Source organism: Pteropus alecto, unplaced genomic scaffold (genome assembly GCF_000325575.1).
Source record: "Pteropus alecto unplaced genomic scaffold, ASM32557v1 scaffold75, whole genome shotgun sequence".
Lineage (NCBI taxonomy): Eukaryota > Metazoa > Chordata > Mammalia > Chiroptera > Pteropodidae > Pteropus > Pteropus alecto.
Window position 1 is genome coordinate 15,626,139 of NW_006440638.1, and position 22,656 is coordinate 15,648,794.

At 39.8% G+C, this 22,656-nt stretch overlaps 1 protein-coding gene across 1 annotated transcript in view; it reads left to right on the forward strand.

The window, feature by feature from the left end:
• PRICKLE2 (prickle planar cell polarity protein 2) overlaps positions 1 to 22,656 on the forward strand; it is a 317,500-nt gene that overhangs the window by 223,330 nt on the left and 71,514 nt on the right. The window contains exon 3 of the mRNA XM_025050858.1: positions 11,555 to 11,738. Coding sequence (XP_024906626.1) covers positions 11,555 to 11,738 — 184 coding nt within the window. The remainder of the gene's footprint in view (positions 1 to 11,554; positions 11,739 to 22,656) is intronic.

A 22,656-nucleotide genomic window follows, 5' to 3' on the forward strand; every position in this document is an offset into this window, starting at 1 on the left:
GATAATAATAATTTCCATCTCAGACTGTGCTTTGAGGATTAAATAAAGAATACATGGAAAGTCTTTGCACGGAGCCCGGCATACGTTCAGGAAGCATTTTCTTCAAAGGAAAAGTTGAGAAAATCATACCCTAGAAATGGAACCAAACTGACTTTATTTCTCCTGTCTCAGGGCAGGGGAATAAAGCAGATCGAAGTTCTAGACACGCAACACTTAGTAGTAGCAACCATAGCACGGAGCTTCTCAGAGCCTCACCTTCTTCATCTACAAAATGGCAATATTAACTCGTGCTCTTCTGACTAACCTTATAGAGATTTTTGGCAATTCAAAGAGTTATCTGAATGAAAAGTGTATGGTAAACTTTAGTGCTTGATTAGTCCCAGGGGTCATTAATTTAATATTCAACCTGTCTATCTTATTGTATGTTGGTAAGGAAAAAAAGTTACTTGTGCGACCTTGAAATATTAAACGCATGGTAGAAGTTAAATAATCCATTGGTAAGGACGGTAATCAGATTACCTTACTCAGTCCAGCACACCTTTAAGTATCTACTAGGTGTTCCATAAAGACATAAAAATGACTTGTTCACCACCCATCTGTTTTCCATTGATCTGTTTCCGTCCTAACTAGAATACATTATTAGGGTCTAGACTGACTCCTAGAAAGCAAGAATCATGACGACTTTTATTTGCTTGTTTGTTTGACTTTTATCTCCCAGCACATAGCATAGGGCTCAGCAAACTGACAGATAGTCAGGTTTCACTATGCCCAGCATGCTATATGTATTGTTTAATTCTAACAGCAACTCAGTGAAGTGACAGAATTCAAACCCAAGTCACTGTGCCTCCAAAATCTAAGGTCTTTTTTTATTATTAGTTTCAGGTATACAGTACAATGGTTAGACATTTATGTAATTTATGGAGTGATCCCCCTGAGTAGTACTCATCTGGCCCTGCATATAGCCATTACAATAAGATTGACTATATTCTCTATGCTGTACCCTCCATCCCGAGTGATCCCCCTGAGTAGTACTCATCTGGCACTGCATATAGCCATTACAATAATATTGACTATATTCTCTATGCTGTACCCTCCATCCCTGTGACTGTTTTGTAACTACTAATTTGTCCTTCTTCGTCCTTTCGCCTTTTCCACCCTGCCTCCCACCCCCAGAATCTAAGGTCTTAATCCACTGTACTATATACTGCCTTTAAGTACTTAGGGGATATTTCATGTCTCAGATCTTTTCTCCATGAGGTTAGCCAACTTCTGCCATAAGGCAAGTGGAGACTAAACAAGTACTTCAGCGGATGGTATGGAAGAGAAAGGCAAACAAAGATATTTTGTGGCTTCTTCCAGTTCTTGTCTTAAAGTTCGGAGGTGAGGAGCGTTAGAATTGTTGCAGTCATTCCCTCAGAAACCACTCCCCTAAAGGACTCATCTGCACAGGAAGAACTCTAGGATCTTGCTCTTCTAAATATCCAATGAAGTAAAAATGCACATGTTGTAAAATTACGGTTAGCCTGTGGACAAAGTGAAATAGAGGAATCCATCCACAAGGAGTAACCGTTCTGTCTACCTTGATTTATTCTTAACAGGGCAGTGGGTCTGGTAAGCAGCTAAGGGTATCAGAGCTTCTCTAGGTACGCACAGCCTTTGGTAGAAATGCAATGAGGCAGGTAGCAGTGTTGCCATGGAGACACCATCAGTGGCCAAGTTCTTCTCCTTTGAGGGCTCCCTCTGTCTACTCATCACGATGCTGAATTAGCTAGCTGGGTGTTTGGTAGGCAGATCCCTCACTGGCCTCTGAACACGTTTGTAATAAAGTCAAAACTCCTTTGCATAGGTTGATGTATAATTCTCCAACTGCCATCCTGTCACCATTTTAGACTCCGCTCAATATTTTGATGACACCATGATCTCTCCCACATCCATGTCTTTATTTACCCATTGAAAACACTTCTTCCTTCTCCTCTTGCCTAACAACCTCCTACTCAGCAACCTTCAGGCACAGCTTCCTTAAGGAGGCCCTCCCTGACTTCTCATTAATAGTAATTCTCGGTAGCACAGTGCCTGGCACATAGTAGGTTTTCTATTAATAAATGACCTAACAACAAAGTCAAAGTACTTTTCACTTTTGTTTAACACTTATTTTGAAAAACTGTAATGTTATATAGAAGTTACAAGAATAATATGAATTTCCATACACCTTTTTAGATTTCTCTATTGTTGATATTTTGCCACATTTGTTCTGCTAGTTCTCTCTCTCTAACCCCACCCACATTCGCACACATTCTTATTATTATTGCTGCGCCATCTGAGAATAAATTGGAAATATCATCCTTTACCTGTATATATTTCAGCATCTGTCTCCTCAGAACAAGACATTCCACTTAAATAAGCCCACAAGTACTCTTCACTTTGAAAGTCGTGGTCTAGCTCTTTATGCTATATCTTTGTGTCCCAGTCAGACAGGGACTCCTTACTGTTTTGTTTTGTTTTGTTTTGTTTTAATTCCTTGCAGCACCTAACAGAGTGCATAGTACATAGTAGATGCTCAGAGAATTATTGTTTAATAAATGAAGCTGCCTGCAGCAAATTTTTTTGGCATTCCCTTCTTCCTCCTTGGCATTCCACCATTCCAGTGTGCTCCGACCCGTGGTTCCTGCTGCAGTAGGAACTATAGCTTTTTGCTTGAGCTTGTCTTGCATGCGGGGATAGGCCAGAGGGCCCCAGGAGTGGTCTTCACCCAGTGACTATTGAGAATTGGTGGATAAGTACCCCTGCATCCTTGACTCTTTAATGGAACATTTCTGAGGAGTGTTCTATACCATCCCCCATAGCTCCTCAACTGAAATGAGCCACAGTTGGCCAAAACTGTAGCCTGATCATTACCTCACCTTATGTTGGCATCCTTCCTTTTCCCGCTTCCCTTCTCCAATTCTCTATCAGGACTTTTTGGGATCACCTCCCAGACTTCTTTATGCTCATATACCTTTTGAGGATCTGATTCTGGGGAAACCCAATATAAGACATCGTCCCTCAATTGCTGAGACATCATACCTATAAATCAAAGTATGGTAAGAGATGTTCAAAATACAAAAAGTCATCCGGGAGGCTTATTTTAAAAGAGAATGTGTTTCTACTATTCAAAAATGACAAAATAAAGTAGGACACTATATGTTTCCTCATTAAAGTATGAATTGACATCTTAAGAGAGGAAACAACTGCCACTGAAAATTATCCTCTACCAACTTTGGCAGTGCCAGGGAGAGAGGCACCTCTCTTGGTGCAGATGGCCAGAGCCACTGGAGCCCAGGCAGAAGGCAGGGAGTCAGACAGGGCCAGCAGCATGGTTTTGGCTCTCAGCACACACCAGCCTCATACCCAGCTGGCCCTGTCATAGTCTCCGCCTTTTAGCTTCTGTGTTTGTTAGGAAACCATTTTTCCTTTCTCACAGAGATAGAAATCTTGCTTCCAGACATGGCAAGTGTCAAGGTTCATGCCTGGGTCCCTCATTCAGACTGAATGTTTGCCAGAAAAGGGGAAGACAAAGTATTGTGGCTGGGAAGAGGGCGTTAAGGAGCCAGTAAGGCTGCAAATAACAGGATATGCTGATGTCTGAGTATCAAGACAGAGAGAAATAGGAATTCCAAGACAAAGGGAATTGGGGAGAATGGAAGGACTTCCCTACGCCCACTTAGATGACACCATTCCTAAATTTTACATCTGTACTTGAGCTTTGGGAGGCAGGAGTCAGGAGGTCAGACCTGTCGTGTGGAGTCTTTCATCCCTGGGGGCAAACTTTGACCTCTTGGAGCATCCTCATTTCGTTTTAGGCCAGCCTCCACAAATATATTTCTTGTCTGCCTTCCTCTCTGACATTTCGATCTTCCACTTGTGTTTTTGTGGGGGATGTGGAAGGTGGAAGCTGAAGCTCCCTGTGTGCGGGTCATATAATTCTGTGACCAGTGCAGTTTCGGGGAGGAACAGCTTGTGTTCTTTGTGATAGCTCAGTTTTGACAACTCCAACTTATTCACAGTGGGAGTGGGATTATCTCAGCAATATCTTAGGGTAGATGGATCCTGCTTCTAGTTCTTACTGGCTCACTTAAGCACAGCAGGGTCATGCCTTAAGTACAACCACTGTTTCTATTCACTTACCTCTGGGCAGCCTGCAACCCAGTAAAAACTCTCTTCCCCCCACTTATTTACCTCCTAAAGCCTGGGGAAGGTATTCTCAAAGGGCAATAAACTCAGAAAAATTTTTGACTCATTTTAGGCTGGTGCTTTGCATGCATCTGAAAAGTCAATGCTCTCGTTGGAAATCCTAGGAAATTGGGCAGCAGAGAGACTGAGAAATTTGGACTCCTGCCCACCTGCTCCTGAGACCGTCCTGGCAAGATGGATCCTTTAGGTGGTTTGAGGTGACATAAGTTACTGCAGCACTGAGAGTATATGACTGATGTACAAAGACCCAAGTCAGAGCCAAGGATTAGTGGTTTTAAATTATCCATGCCCTACCCCTCCCCACTTGCACAGAAAATTGAAAGTCAATAGATGCTAAAATCCTGTTTTCAGATGTTTTTTTTTTATCTGAGAGACTTAAGTCTGAGATACCCATAAATATACATGCAATTCCTGTGTTGCCGGCATCTTCCAAGCAACGTAAATAAATTCTCTGATCCTGCTACAGGGCACCAGATCAGAACAGACCCACCTATCTGGACTGAATAATGTACATCTATTTGCTAGAGTATTGTGCGTTCACATGCGGGTGGCTCTGGCTCTTGTCCTGTCATTCCAGGCCAGAGTCTTGTCTCTTGGTACTTGCCCATAGGGAACACATAGAATGAAATCTGGTCTCCAGTTTCTTAACACGAGGGAAAAAGAGGACCAGCAGCTGTTTCTGTTTAACAGTGATTATCTCTGGGATTGTGAATGTTTTGAAATAGTTTTCTTCTTCTTGCTTATCTATAATTCCTGATCCCTTTCTATATTAATTGTGTATTGCTTTTTTTTTTTTAAGGATAAGGAAGCAGTAGCTTTTAATTATTATAGGGAGAAAAAGATTTCCTCTTTTCCCATTATTAAGAATAAAAAGAGTTATTTTTTACCTTAGTGAACCAGAGTCATGGAAAAATTTAAATACTTAGGACACATCTGTTATTTAGCAAAAAGCTATAGAGACCTTGGGGTTATTTTAGCCCTTCGTCTCTAACAAAACTGTATTTTCCCACACCTGATCTCGGCTGCCCGAAGCATTACCATGTCGAGTTCAGCATTATGCATTCCTCATCAATCACTTGGTTTGTGTTGATGCTGAGCCACTCTTTAAACCGTCTACCCTTGACCCTGTGCATAAGAGTGGCCTGAACCTGATTTGGCCTATACCACAGAGGAGGTGGCAGGCAGGAGGATAGATGGCAGGGCTAGCAATGAGAGACACCATTCCGGTGGCTGGTATAGTCCTGCCTCTCACCAGCACCTTTTCATACACAAGCCCCAGTAGGTACCCAGCTGAGTGACAGGTGGGCTTAGTGATGTAAGAGTTAAGACATGATGGTCAGGAGGAGTTGGCATAGATCCCCTGGAGCAGATTTTTAAATACACATTGCCCAGAGTCGTTGAGATCATCAGCTGTGTTGGTAGAACACACACCAGTTTTCAGACCATACTCTTTCTCAAGTGCTTCCCTCTAACTAGGAGGCTAGCTACAGAAGAGTGTCCTCCAAGTATGTGTCGGAGTCACCTGGGATGCTGGTGGAAAGGTACTTCCAGGCCCTGTGTCTGATCAAATCAAAGTTACTGCGGTACATTATTACTCCCCAAGCATCTTCCTGTAGTGTCTTGGTAACCAGGTGCACAATTTATCATGACTACAATCATTATCTATATGCACAGTTTCATGATTAGGAGTTGTTTATGTTTTAAAAGCCATTGACAGCCTCTATTTTGTTTGTTCATTTGTTTTTTGTTTGGTTTGGTTTGATTTGGTCATTATCAAATTATTGGGCACCTACTTCATATTTTGATAAGTGCTGAACATAACCTTGAGGAATCCAGGGCAGGATGCTGGCTTCCAAACTTGTGTCTTTGGAACCTGGGGACCTTAGGACAATCAAAATGCCTAGAATTTTGGAAGAATATCGAGCTTGAGAGAGTGAGTTCAGGGTCCCCTTTTCTCACATCAACTTGAACAAATCTGTTTTACATATTGAATATATTTCCACATATGAGTTCTTAAAAATATATATTTTCTTCTCATTAGAAGGGGAGCTGGATGAAAGAGAGTGAGAAGGAAACATTTTAAAGTATTTAATGATGATTATAATCCTCCAAATCTAGATTTCTACAATTTATGACTTGAACTTGTCAGAATCACGCTTAAAGGAAGATTCATTTATTGTCTTCATTCTATCACTTCTCACACAAAATAAGACACGATGGTTCAGAGTTCAGTGTTGTAAATAACCTGTCAACATCTCAGGTATAAGAACCTCCTCTCCACACGCGCACACCCAATCTATTTATAATGAATCCTTCCACATTAAGATAGATAAGTTAATTGGTATAAATTGTTAGTCATTTTCCAAACGGTGTGGTCACTGGTGCAGATGACCAGAGTACTTTGAGACGGTTAAAAAGAGAGCCTTCACCTACGGGTATTGTGTGTTCCATGGAAGAGCAGATTATGACTTCTGGATGTGGAAATGAATGAATTAATAGCTGCAAATTTGGGGTGGGGGTTTGCATGGGTCGTTGCCAGGTAGAGGGAGGGAAGGAAGGGGAATGCAAGATCTCTGCTCTCTGAATCATGCCTTATTCCTTGGAAACTTGTCATTCACAAACCCAATTATGTACAGGTAGAATGTCAACTCTGACAGAATGAAACCAATGTATGCTTTATATGGTTGGATTTTTTTTTTTTTTTAATGAAATCCTGCTTTACTAGGAGGTTCTATTTTCATAAATGTCTATTTGCGGGGGGAAAAACCAAATCATATATTTCCCCCACGCACTGCTGAAAAGCTTTAATCAGTGTGTCGAAAGAGAGAGCTATTGGGTGTTGTCGTGTGCATTTTGCCGAGAGGAGGAGAAAGACATGCGGATCAAGAGAAATCCTCTTGGCTTTACCTCTGACCCTCTGCTCCTTTCTTAGCATCTGGGCCCTGGGTTTGCTATTTATAAACAGAAGTTATTAAATTAGTCCTTCCAAAGGCTGTCATGGAATCACTGAAAGGTCGAAAATTCTTTGCAAATAAAAATGCCTTGCCACAGGAGTGCCTGTTAATTATAAATGAGAAGCTGAAGACAAGAAACTAGCAGGGAAATACATAAGGTCTTCATGGTTTTGATTTACTGTTTTTATTTTCTTTCCTTCTTTTTTCCTCTTTTAGTTTTCATTTTTCCGAATGTGTTTATTGTTTCAGGAGTAAGGGTATTGTGGCTGGAATCGGGTATGCTGCCTATAGGTCATTGTTTTTGTTCAGGGGTTAGATAGAGCTTACTTGGAATCTCTGTTCTGCTTGCTGTTTAGGGTTTACTTTGAACATATTGCTTAATCTCTCTGAGCCTTCATTTTCTTCTCTGGAAAGTGGGGGTGATATTTCCTTTCTTGGAAGACTGGTATGTGAATCTGGACTCCTGTATATAACGTTTAAAGAAGTCCAGTGCTGTACATTCTGTTTGCGTGTGCCTCCACCTTAGTCCTGATCAGCCTTCTCCTGCTTCACCTTTCTTGTTTTTTTGTGTAGCACTTAGCACTTTTAATATTCTATATGATTGAATGATTTGTTCTGTTTAATGTTTACTGTATGTTTCTCCCCCTCCACTAATGTAGGTTTCATCTTCCCCTAATTGCTGATGAATATTCTGGAGACTAATTTTGGTAAATATTCCTGTACCTTTTGTTTTAAATATATGACTTTCAAGTAAAAACCATTAATCACTAAATTTTTTTAAACACAGTAATTTTTTTCCCTTAAGTCTTAAATTGGTATAAAAAATTCCAGAGGGGAAAAACCCTGACCACTTCCCAGTACCCCCGACTTCTTTACAGTAGCTGATTAATTAGTTACTCTTAAAATGAGCTTTGACTATTTTTAAAAAGACCAGCCAGGGTTTGGATGAACTGTCTTTGAATTTGGAGATGCAAACCAGATCCAAGTATATATTCTGTGTGTATTTTTCAGTCTGATAAAAAGCAGGAAGTAGGAGAATCTGACAAGCCTAACTTGGCTGGACTAAACTGATTTTGTTTCTTCAGTACATTTTGGTGTCAAAATTCAAGCATAAGACATTAATAGAATAAGGACAAAAACTAACCGATCATCTCAATAGTTGGAAAAGAAAGCATTTGACAAAATCCAACACCGTTTTATTATAAAAACACTCAACAAACTAGAATAGAAGAAAACTTTTTCAGTTTGAAAAAGGGCATCTCCAAAAAGCCTCAGGTAAATCATACTTGATTGTGAAAGATTGGATGTTTTCCCTTAATAAGATCAGGAACCAGACAAGGATGTCCACACGTGCCATTTCTATTCACCACTGTACTGGAGGTCCCGGCCAGGGCAATAAGGCAAGACAAAGATACAAAAGGCATCATATTGGAAAGAAAGAAAACTGTCTCTATTCACAATGACATGATCTTATATATAAGAAATCCTAAGGAATACACACATACACACACACACATACACACACACAATTTGAACTAATAAACATGTTCATTAAGACCGATGTAAAATCAATGTACAAATACCATTTGTGTTTCTATATAGTAATAATCTGAAAACAAAATTAAGCAAACAATTTCATTTACAATGGCATCAAAAAGAATAAAATACTTAGAAGTAAACTTAACAAAAGAAGTACAAGACTTGTACCAGAAGACCACAAAATAGCATTAAAAGAAATTAAAATAGATGGAAACAAATGGAAAGACATTCTTTGTTCATGGATTGGAAGACTTAATATTGTTAAGGTAGCAATATTCTCCAAATTGATATACAGCTTCAGTGCAATCCCAGCAGGATTTTTTTTTTTTTTTCAGAAATTGTCAAGCTAATCCTAAAATTTACATTTTATGATGCAGCTGCCAGGGACTCAGAAGAAACAAAACAGTTTTTTAGAAGAAGAACACTCACACTTCACAATTTTAAAACTTCCTACAAAACTTGAGTAATCAAGACAGTGTGGTATTGGCATTAGGGTAGATATATAGGTCAGTGGAATAGCATTGAGAGTCCAGAAAAAAAAACCTTCACATTTATCATCAATTGATTTTCAGCAAGGATGCCAGGACAATTCATGGAGAAAGAATAAACTTTTTAACAAATGCCACTGGGACAGTTAGATAGCCACATGAGAATGAACTTGAAATCCTACCTCACGCCATATATTATAATTAACTCAAAATAAAACGTAGACCAAATTATAAGAGTTAAAACCATAAAACTCTTAAATGAAAATGCAGGAGTAAATCTTTATGACATTGGGTCCCTTAGATATGATACCAAAGCACAAGCAGCAACAGAAAAAAATAAATTGGACTTCATCGAAGTCAAAAACTTTTATGCTTAAATAGACATCATTAAGAAAGTGAGGACAACCCACAGAATGGGAGAAAACTTTTGCAAATCATTTATTTTATAAAGTACTTATAACCAGAAAATGTATAAGTGATGCTTACAACCTGACAATAAAAGGCAAGTAACTTTAAAAATGGACTAAGGGTTTGAATAGACATTTTTTCCAAAGATATGTAATAAGCACATAAGAAGATGTTCACATCATTAGTCATTAAGAAAGTACAAATCAAAACCACAATAAGATAACACTTCACACCCATTAGGATGACAAGAATCAAAAAGAAAACAATAACAAGTATAGCAAGGAAGTGGAGCAAATGGAACAGTCATTCCTTAATGGTGGGAATGTAAAATGGGACATATATTTTTAAAAAACAGTTTGACAGTTTCTCAAATTGTTAAACATAAAGTTACCATATGACCCAGCGGTTCTATTCCTAGGTATATACCTAAGAGAATTGAAAACATATGTACGCACACACCAAAAGAAAAAAAAAAAAAAAAAACCTTGTGCATAAATATTCAGAGTAGCATTACGTAACAAAAGTCAAAACATAGGATCAGTCCAAATGTCCACCAACTGAAGAATGGATAAACAAAAAGTAGTATATTCGTACCATGGAATATCATTATGCAATAAAAGGGAATGAAGGACTGACATATACTACAACGTGGATTAACCTTGAAAACATCATACTATGTGAAAAAAGCCAGTTTCAAAGGACGACATTTTGTATGATTCCATTTATGTGTATTTTCCAGAACAGGCAAAACCATAGAGGCAGAAAATAGATTAGTGGTTGTCAGGACCTGGGGGGAAGGGAATGTGAGAAGTTACTGCTAATTTGTGTAGGTTTTCTTTTGGGAATGATCAGAATGTTCTAAAATTAGACAGTGGTGGTGGTTTCACAACTCTGAATATGCTGAAAGCCAGTGAATTGTTCACTTTTAAATGGTGAATTTTATGGTCTGTGAATTATATCTTAACAAAGCTGTTATCAAAAAATTCAAGCACATGTGGGGATTAGGAATATGGGTTCTTCATTGCCTTTATAAATTGCTATGAAACTAATCATGGAGATGAGAGTACCCATATAACAGCTTATTTTCTTAAAAATTTCTTCCTCCATTTTTTCTTCTCTATTTTATCAGTAGAAGCTAGAAATGCTTTTGTGCTGTTGACATGAACCTTTTTATTCCTTCATCATTTGTGTAGCCATGGAAAACAGAACAGATGGTAACCTTAAAAGAAAAATGTTCAATTTGGGGGAGAGATTTTTTATCATTGGCTGCTACCTTTTGAAATAATTTACATGTACGATCCTCTTGTGTATGAAAAAACGACCGATGTAGGAAAGATTTGAGTTTCCAATTAGAATTTTAAACCTACACAGAATTTTATTGGAGGTGAAAATGTCTTTCTCATGAAATCTTAGGACCAGATTTGTTGAGTGGAAAAAAATATGTTTTTTCTCTTCTTAAAGAAAATTTCACCTACAGTTCTTCTCAAAACCACTTCGATTTTCTAAGGTCTAGGAACCCTTTATATAAATGGTATGTTGTCAATATTCGTTAAATCTACTGGTAATATTTCTGGTCAGCATATGTATTATGTCTAATTACTATTATAGTCTAAGAAATTGTGGTCATGGTTCATATCCAGTGTTTACCTAGTAAAATAATATATTTTGACGTTCCTCTTGTAATAGTGATTTAAAGGAAAAGGTGGGGATCCATGTGTAAACTTCCTTAGCATGCTTACCTGGTGGTGCCTGATCGTGTGGCATCTTCTACAAAGACAGGCGTGCTGTGGTACGCTCCTTTAGATGCTTTTGCCAAAAGGCAGTTGCCAAGGAATGTGTTTATGCTTTGGAATCCAAGGGCTGGGGGCTGGCAGGCCAATTGAAAAAATGGTATCTTTTGCCTTCCTTCTCACCTACCACCTTTGCTGCTTGCAGGAAGATCTGTCTGCACTGCAAGTGCCCTCAGGAGGAGCACATGGTGACGGTGATGCCCCTGGAGATGGAGAAGACCGTCAGCAAACTCATGTTTGACTTCCAGAGGAACTCGACCTCAGATGACGACTCAGGCTGTGCCTTGGAGGAGTACGCCTGGGTCCCGCCCGGGCTGAAGCCTGAACAGGTACCATTCTTGACGTGAGGGTGGTTGTGGTTTGGCTTTTGTGTTTATGTTGCCCGTCTTTCCTCATTCCGGTGCGGAAGGAAGAATTGACCTGACTGATTCAGAAAAGAGGTTGGGGCTCCATGGGTTGAAGATGTCCAGAGCCTCAGGAGGAAATGAGGAAGAGAAATAAAACTGAGCCTTCTGTGGGCCATTACTAGTTCATTCTGAATCACAATTATTAACTTTTAACAGAAGATTTTCTAGAAACTTCATAGGTATGTTGGCTCTGAAACATTAGATGGCGAAACTTCGGTTTTGGAGAGGGAAGGGAAGTTCTACATTGGCCATGAATCTTAACGTTAAGATCCTTTGTAAAGGAGAGTGAGGAAATATGGATTCGCCTTATTCTTTCCAGTGATATATGCTGTGTTTATTACATTTGGCCTTGCTTTACAAAGAAAGACATTGGCATTTCCTGAAATATTTTGACACTACCCACAGACTGTAAATATTATTTGCTCGATGAGATGAACTTGGTTTCTCTCTGTTTCACTGCATTTTGTTTTTTCAGTGATATACAGCTTCTGCTTTGCATTTCTTGGTACTTGGAATTTTCTTTTCTGCCAAGCTCAGTGTTGGTTTAGAAGCCCCTTCTGTAGACTGGATATTTTCATGATCTTCTCTGTGCTTCTTTGAGAGACAGTTTTATCAGAATCTAAAGTGTTCAACCACTATTTCCTTCCTCTGACATGAAAAGTTTCTTGCTCTGGAGAAACTTTATGTCTAACGTAGTGTTTTGAAATGTAAAAAACGCTAAAATTTTAAGGTAATAACTTTAAATGTGATCATTCTTTTAGAAAAAATTCTTTATGGTTAAGAAAGGCCTAAGAATTCACCAACAACTTAAGAGTGGGACCCTGATAACATCTTTGATTAGCCATTTCTTTTTTTTTCCTTCCAATATTGAGGTTACAAATTGACTGATAAAATCAAGCACATAGGCAGGATTTGTTTAGCCAGTAAAGTATTGTTTAAAATTTTGAATCGGTTGCTAATATTTAAAAGTTAGGAATTTCTATTGAAAAGTTCATATTTGTATCTGGAAAATTTGAGACTGTGGAATCTCATTTCTGCTATGATTGGTTTTCTGGCCATTGGCTTGAGTGCTGGTCATTCTTCCTTGACAGAGCTTGATCTCTCCAAGTCACCCTAGTCTTCATTAAGTCCACTTTGTCCCTTTGTGTTACCTTTCTAAATGCTACGGATACTTCGGTTTTGTGATCTCTATTCTAATTCTTACCATTAGAATAGAGATCACAAAATATCTTGGAATAGAAACATTCACAGGAAATAATCTTCATGAGAATTCAAGGGAGTTCTGTGTTGCGATATTAGCAGGAAGAAATAAAAGCTTTTTCTCTCAGTTTTTTGGGTGTGGTTATATGTTTACTTTTTGTTCTGTTTCAGTAAAGATTGTATTAAATAACGAGAGTAGTTTAATTTGGCTGAATTTGTCTAGAAACTCAAATGAGGTGGTAGATGACTGAATATTTTTGTTTGACGTCACCATTCTACCCCCAGGACTAGAGCAGTAAGTTTTCACACCTACATACATCTGTAAGCTTGTTTCATTTTCTTGCTAACCTCATTTCCAGCAGCTTCTAAGAGACCCATCTTTGTTTTGTTCATAGTACTTCCTGCTAAATTGAGCCTCGAAATTCCAAAGTTAAGCTGTTTTAAGTTCCCTGCTTAAGTAGATTCTTCTCTAAGATGACTAAACATCATTCTGTGATGTTCAGATTCAGAGAAAGTTTTCTATTGACCCAAGAGAACAGACAATTGCAAGAGCTAGGTCTTGGTTAAATTTACCAGTTCAAAAAGTGAGTGCTTCTGATATTTTTGGAGGCCACTTGACTCATCTGAAATGAACGTCTTTGGGAAGTATAAAACAATGTTCTTTGATTTGTTTTGAAAGAAAATGATTAATGCTATTAAACAAGTGGTTTGAATTATGTCAGATGAAAGGATATTCCTATGTCTTATAATTCTATTGTTCTTTGGATGGTTTTCTCTGTTCCCTACAGTTACTCAAACCTATATGACACAGATGATTCAAAAGGGAAGTTGTTCTTCAGAGAGAGTCTCTCTTCAAGCTATTTGAAGGGCTCTATATTTGCCTAATAAAATATGAGTATATATTAAAGATGTTTGAAGGGATCATGTTGCATGAAAGAAATGGGCTTCAAAATTTTAAATTGTAAGATCTTTTGAAGTTTATTACTAACAAAACTGTTTATAGGTTTAAAGATTTTTAAAGATCTATTCAGTATATTTTAAGATTAGAAAAATTTGAGGCCTAAATGCCTTTCGCTAATAAAAATTCTGGTGTTTAATATCATGTTAGTTGTCTCTGGTTTGGGAAAAACCATTTTTCTATCAAGAGAAATTACAGTGAACATTAAAATGTTTTGTGCTGGAGGCAAAATACTAAAGACTAGTTAGAGTTGAGAGTAATGTGCTTTTATTTTTGTTAGAAACCTTTCATTTCACTCCATGATTGTGGAGTTGGTTAATATACCTTCAGGTGACACTCTTTATTATTCTTGTTTCTTATGAGAAATACCTTCCAATTAAATATAATGCCATCGAAAGTCACCTCCCTTTTGGGGAGGTGTTCTTAAATATTGGCATTTAATTGCCAGCTGCAAAACCTAACTTTCTTAAAATAGAATGGAAAATGATAGATATAACAGATGATGCCAGAGAGGACAGGCATTTAACTATGATTTTTAAAGGCTAGCCTGAGAAGTAATCAGAGAGTTTGCCCAGATCCTTGGCCTTTGCTTACTCCCAATAAGGTGTTTAATGCCATCCAGAGAGCCAGAACAGAGAACTGGAGTCTGCCCTGATTGATCATCTGAAGTCATCCATAAGGCTCCAATTTCTCAAACAATTAATAGTATGTGCACTGTGTTTCTTCAAACTCAAACAATTAATAGTATGTGCTCTATCTCAGAGATACCATGATTATAAATTTACAGTACATAACACTTCAGGAAGGATTCAGAAAATACTTAATGAGCTCTAAGAAAGGCAAATGGTGAGCAGGGTTTCTCAAGCTCAGTCCTCTTGAAATTGGGGGCTGGACAAGTTGTTGCTATTGAGGCGTCCTTTGAATTGCAGGATGATTAGCAGCATCCCTGGCCTCTACCCACTAGATGCCAGTAGTACACACCACACCTCTCCCAACATTGAGGTAACCAAGCATGTCTCCAGACATTGCCCAGTATCTCTGGAGGATGGGTTGAGTACTACTGCGTGAAAGTGATGTTAAAACCTGGAGTATCTGTCAGCAAAATTCTGGCCCAGTTGATATAAAGAATGGCTCATTTCAACAAACATTTTTTGAACATCTACTATGTTCTAGCTCCAGTATAATATCTGTTGCCTTGTAAGGTGGTCAGATATTCGGCAGAGTGAAAAAGTGGTGATCCCATGTTGACTGTGCAGAGACCTGTGCTTCTGAGGCAGATCCTGCTGTTCTCACTAAGTCAAAACAAGAGTTGGAGCGCCATGAGGAATAGGCAGTGGGCGGGTCACCTTTTGTTCTCCGGAACAGAAGTTGCTTTTTCCTTTTTAAAGGGAAGACTTTATTATTGGAAAAAAAAAAAAAAAGAAATATGAGAAATCTAAGAAAGCAGATAAAAAGCACTCGAGTTCTACCAACCAAAGGAAATTGTTTTTCAATCTTTTTGCATATGTATAACAAGTATCTATATAGGAATACATTTCTGTTTCATTTTGGACAAAAATGTGATGACGCTACCTAATTGTTGTGGCTTTCTTTCCCACTTCACGTATTTTGAAGATATTTTTTCTGTAAATATATTCAAATCCAGATTATACTTCTGAATAGGTGTTATCCTTTGGAATAGGTAGATATATAGTTCTCCATTGGTAGTTTCTAAGCTCCAGTGGACCACCCACCACTAGGGGGCATTTTGAAATGTATGTTTGGTAGGAGGTAGTTATTGTCATAATGGCTGGGGGACTCCACAAGATCCCTGCTCTCCTGGATTTTAATTCGTGGGAGCTTGGGATGCTAAACATCCTGAAAAGTACTAGACGATCCTGCACAAAAGGAGAACTGACTCCTCCCAAATACCAAGAGTACCACCATTGAACAATCCTAAGTTGAAGGTTTCTATTTGAATATGTGTTGTTGGTAGCTCTCCATTAAATTAGATGGTAGCAGCTAACCTTCCTGTACTTTTGCCTATTCTTCTCCTGAAGAAAAATTCCTAAAGGTGGAATGGTTACATGTAAACCTTTTTTAAGGCTTTTGATCCATTCTGCCAAACTGTCCTCTTGAAAGGTGCTAACTGCTGCATCCTCTGGGTGGATAGCCTTCATTAGGTACATGTGGATGTAGTTTTTCTATTAGTTCTTCTACTCACTGCTCCATGGAAATCTGAAGAGGCCATCAGATTGTTTCTCCTGAGTGAATGGCCTTTTCATTGATTTTTTTTATACTCCAGTATCTGTGGGGGCTTCTCAAATATACATGTCCTCAAATCCTTGGTCTCCAAACATTAGTAATTTTACCCTGACCTTAACTGTGTTTTTGCACATAAAGAATAGAGATTTGATTATTTGTCCAGAAATCTCCAGTTTCACTTCGAATTATCTCAGGAAGGCTAAAGAGTAGATGTCAGGAGTAATTGGCCAGTTTTTGGCTTTCAAAGTATGCTGCTGTAAGGGGCAAAATAAACCATCCAACATTCCCTAAAGATGTGGGTGAATTAGTTGGTCTTGAGCTTTGTGAAAGTCTAAAATGTCTTTATTGGGTACATAAAGTTGTTTATTTGGCTTTTAATATAGTGACTATTACTCATCCATCAGATGTCAGATTAAATGTGTTTTCTCAAGGAGCTTCTCTGACCTCGCCCACCCCACTCCCAATAGAAAGTTAGGTCCCATTTATGGCAGTCTCTGGAATTTTCCTTATTAGCATTCATCAAATTTGTAATTAGATACTTATTAGTGTAATTATTTGTTTAATATTTGGCTCCCCCACTTTATTTTAAGATCTAAGATGGCAAGGATCTTGTCTGCTATGTTTTTTAGGAAGCGCTCAACACCTAGCACAGTGCCTGACACATGGCAGCCACCCAGCAAATATTTGTTAAGAGACAAACAGATGACCGGGAGCCTCTGAAGGACCAGAAATGTTCAGAGTTGCATCACATTGAAAAGATAAAAAACTCTTAAATGTTTTTCTATGTGAAGAATTATTATGTATCGATTATTCCTGCTCCCTATGCTTTTCTTAAAAGTGTGTGTTCTAAGCAGATTCCCCTGACCAGCCTAACTGTTTCAGAAATTTCTTAGGTTACATTGCAAAGAGGCAGGAGATGGATGGCATCTTGTGAAGGACTGGACTCCAGTACAAACCTGCTGCAGTGTTTTCGGCTCCAAGACTTAGGGTCTGGAGCAGGATGAGAGGAGCCAAGGGTCTGGCAGAAGCCCTTCTGTTTCCATACCAGGGGGCCATTTGTGTTTCCATCCCAACCTGGGGAGCCGTCGAGAGTCACAGTGTGGGGAGGGATGAGCAGGGCCCAGTACAAAGAGCCTTGCTTCTGGAGTTGGGCAAACGTGGCTGCTGCTCCTTCCCTCTCTGACTTCAGGAAAGTTCAACTTCCAAGAGCCTAATATTCCTCTTAATAATGATGATGACCATGGAAAAAAATGACTAAACTTTCAGTCAGACCCTTGTTATGTGCCATTATTATGTTTAATTATCATAACCTTATTTGGTAATTATTATCCCTGTCTTTGTTTTAGAAGTGAGTAATACAAGGTTCAGAGGAGTTAAATAACTTGCCCAAGATCACACAGCTGATGAGCAGCAGAGACAGGTTCAGTCTCAGACAATCTGACCTGGGAGCTGATAACTTAGACCTGTAGACCACGGGGCTGATCTGGGCCCCAAATGAGGGCATGTGTACAAAGCTCCTAGTGTGTCTGCACACAGAAGCTGCTCAATAAAGTGGCTGTTTCCTTACCTCCGTTCTTGTGAAGCTGTAGTAAGTGACACTGATCACTCTTGCCCTGAGTGGGCAGGCAGAGGGGGAGAAGAAATTTTGCCTGTCCATAATGGACGAAGGTTAGGTGGGGATGGAGGAGGTGGATTAAACATAGATTTAACGGAAATCCTGGATTCCTTCTCAACCTTCTCAAAGGTTTTAATAAAATAATTTTGAATTCTACCACTACAGGAGCCTTTCTGTTCCCCAGCTTCTTTGCTGTGGGGTTGTTGGAAAGGTGCCGCTTCATTCAGATGAAGTCTGGCTCTGTTGAAGCAGAGTGACTTGGACAGGCGCCCAGATGGAGCCACCTGACTCTGACTTCTTCAGTGCCCCAACCAGGCTTCAGGGCTGTCTGCTGAACAGGTGACTGCCACCCACCTTCCTCAGTGCTTATGATCTCCTGCAACATCACAAACCCCAGGCCTGGGAGGAGTGAGTCCCTGGGGCATTTTCTGTAGGTTACTCAGATTGCAAAGAGAGCCTTCCCACAAAGAAGAATATTACAAACTTCCCTTTGGGGAGTAACAGGTCAGGAGTGGACCCTGGCTCTGACCTCTTAACTTTGCCTCGGAGAGCCTCCTTAGCACCTGCCTTTAATGGGTGAGCTGAGGGCTTCTCGGCAGCGTTCTACACTGGATTGTATTCTCCCTAATGAGAGAGTAAGGAATGAATCAGAGAGTATGCTGGAGAATTTTGTGAAAAAGAAAAAGCAATTAGGCTTTTTTCATTTGTTCAGTTATTCAATGATATCTAATATGCACCTACTATGTGTCAGGCACTGTCTAGGTAACAGGGATAAAACAGTAAATGAAATAAAATTTCTGCTACATTGTCATCATAAGGAGGTGTTGGAGACATGTAAATTAGAAAACAATAATCAAGATAATTCAAGATCGTGATTAAAAAACGAATGATGTTAGTAATAGTGATATAATTATTTAGTGAAGTCTTACACGTGCCAGGCATTATCCTAGGTGCTCTACAAGTTGTATCTCATCTAATCTAGACTATGAAGAAAATAAAACAGCTTCTGTGGTAATGAACAAGGGTCGAGATGTTGGAGGGATTGCTAATTTAACCGACTGGTCAGGCATGGCCTCTCTGGGGAGGTGGTATTTGAGCAGCTACTCAATGACATGAAGAAGCCTGCCATGCAAAGATCTGGCTTGTTGCTGAAGTTACTCATTTGTGTGCAGCTCAGAAGTGAAATGAAATTAGTAACAACTTTGTATCTGCACAGAGAATTTGGGGAAAGTGTTGTTGGATGGTTTGGGGAGAAATGAATGGAGCCCATGCAGTGTCTAACGATTGTCAAGGCTTCCATGGACATGAGAACTGGGAAGTCCCACTGCTGTACTTGCTTCTGAGAAGTCAAAGGAGCCCCTATCATGCATCACCTTGATGCTTCTGCCTCTGCAGGTAGAAATAAGGCAACACAGAGTCTCCATTTAGAGACTAGAGAGGTAACAAGGAATCTTCCATATGATGAGTACATAGCAAAAATTCCATATACGTTTGCATCTGCCCCTTTTGTCATATACCCTGCCTTCCAAAATGTGAGCCTGTTGGAAGGAGACGTACACCGCCTTGTTCAACGCTATTGCTTGGTGCCTAAAATAATGTCTCCTATATATTACTCGTTCAGTAAACAAATGCTAAATGGATAAACAATCACATTTAATCCTTGTACAAATTTCCCACGTTTCCAATGAAGACCTTGCAGCTCAGAGAGGATCAGAAACTTGCTCAAGATACCACAGCTGGTAAGAGGCAGAGCCAAGATTCACACCAGCCGTCTGTCCCACTCCAGCGCCCACCCAGGCTCTTCCTCCTCCACCCTCCCTCTTCCATGGCGATCCACCCAGGATATCAGGTCTAAGGAAAGCAACTTAGCGTGTGTGAAGAGAGGAAGCAGCATGTGTCATACAAGGCTCTTTCATTCTTAGGAGAAGGAAATTTCTCCTAATCTCAGGTCGACCCTGGTGACTAAGGAATTCCTCTTTTCCCCACCTCCAGTTTCTCCATCCCTGCAGGAAACAGCATGGCTCTACCTTCAAAGGCTTGTTTTCCTCACAATGATCTCTGTTTATCTCTGGCTCTTCCCATTCTCTCATCCTGGCTGGGAGCCCACATGGTGAGAACTACATTTCCTCTACTTCCTCCTGCTGCCCTCATGTTCCTGGTACTATGTCACGTACCTGGGCACTCAGCAGCGATATTCATTCCTTCAGCAAATATTTATGGAGTGCCAGCTACATGCAAGGCACTTTTCCAGGGACAAACAAGTATCTGTGCCCTTGTGGAGGTGCCATTCTAGTGGAGGATACAGACAGATTAACAATGAAATGAATAAGACACTTTCAGAAAGTTATGTGTGCTGAGAAAGCAGTAAAAAAGAGTGATGTGATTTAGAGCCAAGGTTGGCAAACTTTTTCCTGTAAAGAGCCAGATAATAAATATTTTAGGCTTTGTGGAACATGCAGCCCCTGTTGCAAATACCCAACTCTGATGTCACAGTGTGAAAGCACTCATAGACAATCTGTAAATGAATGTGCATGGCCATGTGACAATAAAACTTTATTTACAAAAACAGGCAGCGGGGCCAGTTTTATCCACAGGCTGTAAATTGCTACTTCCTGATTTGGAGAGTCTACTGTAGAGAGAAAGGGTCACTGTGAAGAGGTAATATTTGAGCTGAGTTGTTAACATGGAATGATGATTAAATCTGCAGATTTAGTAGCCTAGTCCTGCGGTTTTCAGATTGCGTTAGCACCAGCAGCACTAGTATCACCTGGGAACTTATTAAAAATAAAGATTCGCAGGTCTTGCCCCAGACTTCCTGAACCTGAACTCTGGAGGTGGGCCCAGCAGTCCATCTCAGCATGGCCTTCAGGTGTTTCTGCTGCATGCTGAAGTTGAGAACTGCTGTCAGGCAATGGAAAAATGACAGTGTTGGAAATATATGGGGCCAAATCTTCTCTCCACCACTTACTAGCTCTGTAACCTTGGCTGCCCTGAGCTTTAGTTGATTTGTCTGTAAAACTGAGAGGGTTATGTTCACGTCCAAAGGAACTGTGAGAATAAATGAATTACTCCCTTCCATTCCCAGCATCTTGCCCCGTGACTGACTTTCCCTGAATGTAGCCTAAATACAAGGCTGTTTGTTAAAGGAGAATTCAAAATGCTTTTAAAATCCTTTCACTTGTCCTGCTTCCTCAGCCCTCGCCTTGGTCTGTTCACTCGGATGATGGTTTTGTGCCTGTTACTTCAGAGCCATGAATTCTATAGCTAAGGCTCACCACGGGGAGGGGGTCACAGTGCCAGGCGCCCAGTTTTACCATTCACATTCGGACAGTTGACAGTTTGCTCTTTTTATGTGAGAAGCTATTTATACCAAGAAGGACAGAGGCTGGCAGATGTGAGGGAAGGGAGAGAAGAATGACAAAGTAGTTCATCTCTCTAAGCCTTTTAGGCGGTCTGGTTCATAGGGAGGAAATGCACAATATAATAGCCCCTCTAAAAACTCTACAAAAACTGTTATTAGACTCACCAGCCATTTGCAGTGTCGTCTTCATTTCATTACTCCATCAGCTCATGCTGAGCTCAAAATGGAATTTCATGGCTGCGGTGAGATGCAAGCTTCTCCAACTGGATTGTATTAAATTTCTTCTAAGCTGCATCTCCTGCGTTAGCCTTTGCTGTCACTCACCCCAGTGTTTTCAGTGCAGTGTGAGAGATGAATGGGGAAGGGAGGTAAGAAGGAGATAGGAGACCCCAAACCATCTCCTGACTAGTTCTCAGGAAGCCAGTCACATGAATGATGCTGTGTTTATCTTGGCTCCAGAAATGTACTAAGTCATCGGATGGCAATGGGAAATATGCCTTTGTGTGCTGCATTCAATAAAACTGCCTGTAAATGAACTTGTTTTCAACATAGCTGTCAGAGGTTGGACTAGAACGTGGGTTCAGGCTTAAGGGCCTCTGCCAGATGAAGTCAGCAGCAATGTGGCCAGATTCCACCAGCAGGGCCTTGTCAAGGCTCGCGTGCAGAGTGTGAGGCCCTGAGAAACCAAGCCTTATTTGCAAACGCAGGAAGGGAGACCTGCCATCGGAATTCCCAGCTTTCAAGATAGATGGTTTTAACCTTTACAGTAAATGCGTTCTGGGATCCTTGAAACTGGGAGTGGGCCTCTGGACTTGGACTTCCTGCATGAGTTCATAGCCGCACACCCTTTCTGCTGACTGAGTAGCCTACACTGTGAGCTGGTCTGAGAGTTGATTTACTATCAAGATGATCTCTTCTGCCTCGTGACTCGTGAGATATTTTCACTAGTTTCATGAGATGGTTGGATGAATCTGCCATCAAATCAACTAATAGCTAACGTCCTCCATCTGTTCATTCATCTGTCTATCAGTTCATTCATTCACTTGTGCATTCAGCCATTTATTCATTCAACAGTTGTTTATTTTATTTTATTCATTTTATTTCTTAATTAATTTATTTATTTATTATGGTGAAATTGGTTAATGAAATCCAATAAGTTTCAGGTGTACACTTTAACAATAAGGCATATATATATATATATACACACATATATGTTCAGCTCCCACAATTAGATTTCTTTCTGTCACCACATATTTGACCACCTAGCTCCTCACACCCTCTACCCTCCAGTAACCACTAGTCTATAGTCCATGACCATGAGTCTCTGTTTGTCCTGCTCATTTGTTGCTTTTAGGTTTATATCCCACATATAAGTGATTTCATGTGATTTTCAACTTTTTCTGTCTGGCTTATTTCACTTAGCATGATTATTTTGAGTTCCATCCATGTTGTCGCAAATGGA